The 6,379-nt window shown below is 40.1% G+C and overlaps 1 protein-coding gene across 1 annotated transcript; it reads left to right on the forward strand.

Moving 5' to 3' along the window:
- The first annotated feature begins 220 nt into the window (after window positions 1-220).
- LOC103422389 (ethylene-responsive transcription factor 4-like) lies at window positions 221-1,445 on the forward strand. The gene is given in 3 exon segments (NM_001398333.1): window positions 221-901; window positions 903-914; window positions 917-1,445. Coding segments are annotated over 3 exon segments (816 nt in total). The 5' UTR covers window positions 221-291; the 3' UTR covers window positions 1,111-1,445.
- The last annotated feature ends 4,934 nt before the right edge of the window (window positions 1,446-6,379 follow it).

The raw sequence follows: 6,379 nt of genomic DNA on the forward strand, positions 1-6,379 counted from the left end.
ATCGCTCGACAACCCACATGCCACGTAATACGGGGAACCAAAATTGTACAATTACTAAATTGCCACCATTGGAGAGCCGCCCCTAACCCCAGCTCAGTCAAATCGCTTGTTGACTGTGCGCCTCTCTCTCCTCTCTCTTTCTCTCTCTTCGGTTCCTCGCTCATCCCCTCTATATATAACCACAGCCTGCCCTCCCATACTCCATTGCCATCCCCACACCCATATTTTCTCACTGCAACCAGACACTCTGACCACGCAAACACTACAAGCAAAAATCGCCACCGTTAAGTTATGGCGCCGAGAGAGAAGACGGCCACGGCCGTTAGGGTGAACGGTAACGGAAACGTGAAGGAGGTGCATTTTAGAGGCGTGAGGAAGAGGCCGTGGGGAAGGTACGCCGCCGAGATCAGAGATCCCGGCAAGAAGAGCCGGGTCTGGCTCGGAACCTTCGACACGGCGGAGGAAGCCGCCCTGGCCTACGACAACGCCGCCAGAGATTTCCGCGGTGCCAAGGCCAAGACAAACTTCCCTCTCCTTTCGGAAAATGTTAGCCTGAGTATTACAAAAAATAATAATATTAATAATATAAATATTAATAATAATATAAATAATAATAATAAAATTAGTAGCGGAAGCAACAATCAAAGCCCGAGCCAGAGCAGCACGGTGGAGTCCTCCAGCCGTGAGCCGCCGGCTCTGATGGTCGATTCCTCGCCGTTTGATCTAAATCTCGCTCACGGTGTTAGCTCCGGCGGATTCGGCTCCGCGCCGATGAGGTTCCCCTTCCAGCACCACCAGGTTCCGGGAATCGGACCTTTTATCGGAGTCCCGGCTTCCTCCGCGGCAGCCGCGAATCACATGCTCTATTTCGACTCGGTGTTCAGAGCCGGCATGTTGAAGAACCACCAAATTCAACAACGGCTGAGATTCGACCAGGCCAACTTCCACCAGCATGATATCCAAGCCGCCGGTGGTGGTGGTGGTTTCGCCGGTGGTGCCCAGAGCGACTCCGACTCGTCCTCGGTCGTCGATCTGAACCAGAACGATCTGCCTCGCGGCGGCGGCGGAGGGTTCGATCTCAACTTCCCTCCTCCACCGGAACTTGCCTGATTTTGTTTTTGGAGAAGAGCGCGGCGGCCGGCTGAGTTAATAGGAAATCTTCAATTTCAGTTTTTTTTTTTTTTCTCCTTTTCTAATTTTAGTTTTATAATTTTCGAATTTCTAAGAAAGAAAAAGAAAAAACAAAAAATACGCTGTGAGAGCAACCAATTAAAGAAGCTCCATGTGAATACGTAGCTGATCGGATCATCATCCCTTTTTTTTTTGTTTGCAGCAGCGAAACTCCACCGTGTTTCAATCTGTTGTTCGGAATTAGACACCCCTTTTTTTCAATGTCAATTTTCAGTTGTAATCTCTCGTGTCAGCAATAATTATTTTCCCCTCAATCTAACCAAGCTGATCATTTCTTTTTATTTAGTTTAATTATTTAAATTGTTTCCGTTGTCCTTTGACCACACGATATTATGATCCAGCGATGTAACGCTCTTGATCGTTTTTTCGATATTAGATGTAACGCTTTCGATCTTTTCTCCATAAATCTTGTATTTTGGTTTTCGGATCAATCTTGTCCCTTTTTCCCCGATCGGAAGGTTTGTTACTTTTATCATGTGTACTTTTAAGATCTGTGAAGATTTTTGTTTTGAACTTTTTGCTGTAAAATTAAAACATCTCTAATTGAATGTTTTTTTTCTTTCAAAGAGTTGTCATTTGCCCCTCTATAATTGCATATGCCGTATATGACTAGCATTTCCATGGTTGATTTTTTTCTTTCTGCTACCGTAACCCATCCATGGACTTGGGATCTAAGAGATCATTACATAAACTTGAATTTGCTATGAGAGTGTTGTGCAAGCTCCAATTTAGTGCTTTTTAAATCGAGCTTTTTCATGTACTTTTTAAGAAACTTTGAAGTAACATAGGGTTGTGTGTTTTGCTATCATGTTAATAAACAAATAGACAAATTAGAGCTATTTTGAATAAAAAAGGTGCAAGACATGTCACCTGCTAGTTCGTGGTTAAGGTTGAACAATCTTTATTTGCACCAAGAATCAAGTTTTATGTCTTTACAGTACTAATAAAAAATCCTTGCATTGGTGTTTTGGAGCACATGCAGACGGAAGAGAAAAACAAACACAATTTAATATAAAAAGTATTAAATTTAATCCAAAGAAAAAACAAACAACCAAAATATCCATAAATCGAGTCATACCTTAGTTTGAGGATTAAAAACTTCAAAATCACCATCTATCAATAGAAATCCTTGTTTTTCTCTATCAGAGTTATTAGGGTTTTAGTCAAAATGAACGTAGGATAAACAAAGAGTGATGCTGGGGTTTAATTATATGTGGGTCTATTGATAAATTTGATTTTTATTATTAATTTCATTTTGTATTGTTTAGGCCCAAAATACTGGTTTGAGCTAAGTTTAGAATTGTTCTCGGCCCAGACGCGTTGCTTAGGGGCCGGCCGTGTCCTATCAGGATGAGGTAATTGAATCCTGACGCAATAAGAAGTTTCGACAGGATGAGGATGCTGAAACTTAGGAATGAATGCGGCCTGATAAGGGGTTGAGTTCAAAGTCCTAATAGGAGTATGACTGACCGAGATAAGATTGGATCGGGGTAAGAAGTCTTGTTCCGAGTATAGTTTTGATTCGATCAGAAGCAGGTTTGGTACTATAAATAGAGGGAGGAGTGCATCATTCAAGACTTATCCAATTCAACACACAAATTGCCATGCGCAAACTCTCTTAACAAACTTGAGATTTTTTTTTTCCGCAAACACATCTTTAGTTTGGACAAACAGCACTATGAAGGTAACTGGTGATACCTTCAGTTTGGATAAACAACATTATCGCCGTAGAACCAGCCGACCGCAGAACAACTTCAGTTTGGATAAACAGCACTGCATCGAGGTCGACTGGTTATCTATCCAAGTCTAGGTCAGGAAAGACTTTCGGGTTTTTATTGGCAGAGGTCATCTCATTAGCCTTTCCGGGGAGGTGAGGTGTTACAGTCTATTAGGGCTCGGCACATTAAACGCCGAGTTGTTTTATGATTGGATACTCACAAGTAAGCTTTAGAGTTCGGCATTCTGACGGCCGAACCACATTTACCATCAAGACATATATATGTTTTGAGTATCTGTGCCCCTATACTCTTGTGTCGATTCGGCGTGCTTATACCCTTACAAATATAATCACTGTGAACGAATTTGGCGCCGACGATTTGTGAACTTTACAAAATTAACAGCCTTGTCTTCAGGCTCTAGAACCCAAAGGCCAGGATGTGTTCCTTCCTTGACTGCAGTCGTAAGATCGAGAAGTCAGCTGCGTGCTAAACGCAACATCAACACATTTTTACTCTTGCCGAGTTCGGCCAACTAGTTGGTACGCCCCGTATCAAACGAATGACGTAGTTAACTCACTAGTTATTCGGCCTGAGCGTCACGTAGGTTTGATAGTTTTTAGGATCAACATGTATTTAATAGTAATTACGTAATAAGATAAAATAAACAATTAACATATAAAATTTAAATTAGACGTAGAAATAAGTTAGATTGGTTTAAATAAAATTTCATTTCATACAAGTAGCACGAAATTTGTTGATTCGCGTAGTTAACGACAGCTTTGCCCACAATGGGTGTCCTAACTGGCGGCCGCGTGGCAGCGTCTTTTTCCCAAGCGTCGGCGGCCCTTACGGCACTCAAACGAGTGAAAACCGAGTTGTTTTAACTCTCTATAATTACGCTTTTGTCCCCTTCCTTCTGAATATTTTGCGAAATATTGGGATTAAATAGAAAATAAATGATCAGGCGCGTAAGCGGTGGTTAGAGGTTGGGCGCGTAATGCTAGCAGCCGGTTTTGGAGGGTAGTTTAGACCGAAAGTTAATTCCACGTTGACTCGGTAAGCTCTCGAGATTCGAGTCGGGATTGCACGTGACATACGGCCGTCCGATCTCACGTACCTATTTAATTGTTTTTTTTCCCTAAAAATAAATAGTTAGCAACGCGGAACAGGTGGGAGGAAACAGACAAAGGCGGGCCCCACGTGGTGGCGGGCGCTAGGAGTGAAGGTGGGAAAGCGCGGCTGCCGCTTTTAGTGGAGCCCACCTCCCTTTTTGCTGAAGAATATTTTGCGGTCCCCCTCCATTTTGTTTCTCGATTCCATTGGCTTCCAAATTACGAAAAGATAATCGACAAAAAATAATTGGTCAATGCTTCAAAGTATGATGGGTCAAAATTCGATATATAAAAGTTATTTTTGTTTATTGGCTTTTTTTCACATCTTTTTTTGCTTTACTCGATGAATACGTAAAAATTATGTTAAACCGACGATCAAATCTGGTGCACCCTAAACAGTTGTGATTTCATTGTGACCTTAATCACTGTTTGCACATATTAACTGTATGACAATAAATCGATAAGATTATGATTGAGGTCAAAGAGAAGCTATAGTCATTTTTTGTTCAGAAAGTTTTATCTTGTTAAACTGTGCCTGAAATTGTTACTTATTCTTGTATTTCTGTCCAATGGCATAGACTAATAATAACGACACATTGTATTCACAACCTTAAAATGGAGTTATGCTTTGGCGTTGTAATACATAATCTAGTTGTATTTTTTCTTATTTATGAGTAAAAAATCTTAAATTCGACCTTTGTAAATAGTTAGTTGGGTACTAAAATGTAAGGACCTATCTCATTGAGGAAGACATGACCAGCCGACCTAAATATTTATCTTATCCAACAACAAACATTGTTTTGAAATTATTAAAATACATAAGCTATAGATTAGGGTAGAGTAGGATGGTTCAATGCATGGGTTTAGAGAGATGTGCATGTTGGAGTGTTAGATTATTGAGATAATTCTGGATTAACTTCGCATGCGTGTATTTAAATTAATCAATAAGATCATGGCACAAATGATTTTTAATTCAAATGGATTAAGATTTACGATAATTAATGGTAGCAACGTAGGAGGAACAAGAATTAAGGAAATATTAAATATTAAATAAAATATATATATACGAGAAAGTAATGGAGTACGGCGCAGAGAAGCCGAGAGATGGGGTGACGTGTCGGGAAGGGACAGACAGTTAGTCCGGCGGGTCGGCGTGTTTTAGTTCAAAGCTGTTTGCCGCGTGTGGGACCCGCGGTTTTTGTCCCGCCAACAAAGAGAGAGACTGGAACGTCTCGCGATGCGCCACGTTCTGCCTCCTGGTGACATGAATACAAAAAAATGAAAATAAATAAAAAATAAAAGAAAATAAAAGCAAACATCATGGCATTAAATAAATAAAATAATTAAATAAAAGGATATAGCTGTGGGCTGCTGTTGCCGCCTTTTTCTCCATAGTGGACTTTGTTGCCTCTGAGATGACCCCCTCTCGCTCTCTTATCTCTTCTCAATCTCAAATAAAGTTTTCGGTGTATTTGAAATACGGTCACATAATATTGGTGTTTTACTCAAATTATGGTACGAAATGTTTATGAAGGTTTTACAAGGCGGATTATAGAGTCGGATGTTCAGGACTTAATTGGTAAGATTAATTGAAGAGCAGGGGCTGATGTGATTTTTTATTTTTTTTGGGTAAACGGTGTTGGAATTTGTAGAGTTTGTGTTTTCTCACTAAAAGAGCAATAGATCAACACACGTTATGGCAGCTTTCATTCAATTAGTTAGGAGAACGTTCAATTGGGATTGCATTGGTCCCGATTTTTTTTCCTTCAATATTTTTGTTGAGGATGTAAACTTAACAATTAGAATTTAATAAATTCCATATGTAGGCAAAAAAAGAAAATAATATTACCTAAAGTAGTGATACCACTTGTTTTAATTTCTGTCACATAGAAAAATTTGGCAACAAGCTCGGATAATTTCGGAATGCATTTTGACAATGAAATTTTGCAATGAAAAGGCAAGTTAAGTAAAAAATGTAGGTTATGAGCAAGGGTTTTTCAAGTTTGAACACTTAATTATAACTTATGATTGACTTATTACATGGCTTGACGGAATCTCTCTTGCACCGTTTGATTTATTACGTAAATATCATCCTGTAATACACTAGTCGTTGTAATTAGAAATTTTGGATAAAATTAAGCCGTCGGACACGGTAAAAGGTTCACATGCACATGAGAGTTGTGTTGGTACGTGCGCTTTGGAGTTTGGTCTTTGGAGAACCAAACAAGACTCTCTCCCGCACTCTTACGTATGCCTATTGGGGCCCAACCCTACGTGTGAAACTGGAACCCCCTTTTCTCCATTTCCCACAAAAATGATCCACTATTAACCTCAAGGTCCTCCTCGACCAGAAATTTT

This window comes from Malus domestica, chromosome 10 (assembly GCF_042453785.1).
Source record: "Malus domestica chromosome 10, GDT2T_hap1".
Taxonomy (NCBI): Eukaryota; Viridiplantae; Streptophyta; class Magnoliopsida; order Rosales; family Rosaceae; genus Malus; species Malus domestica.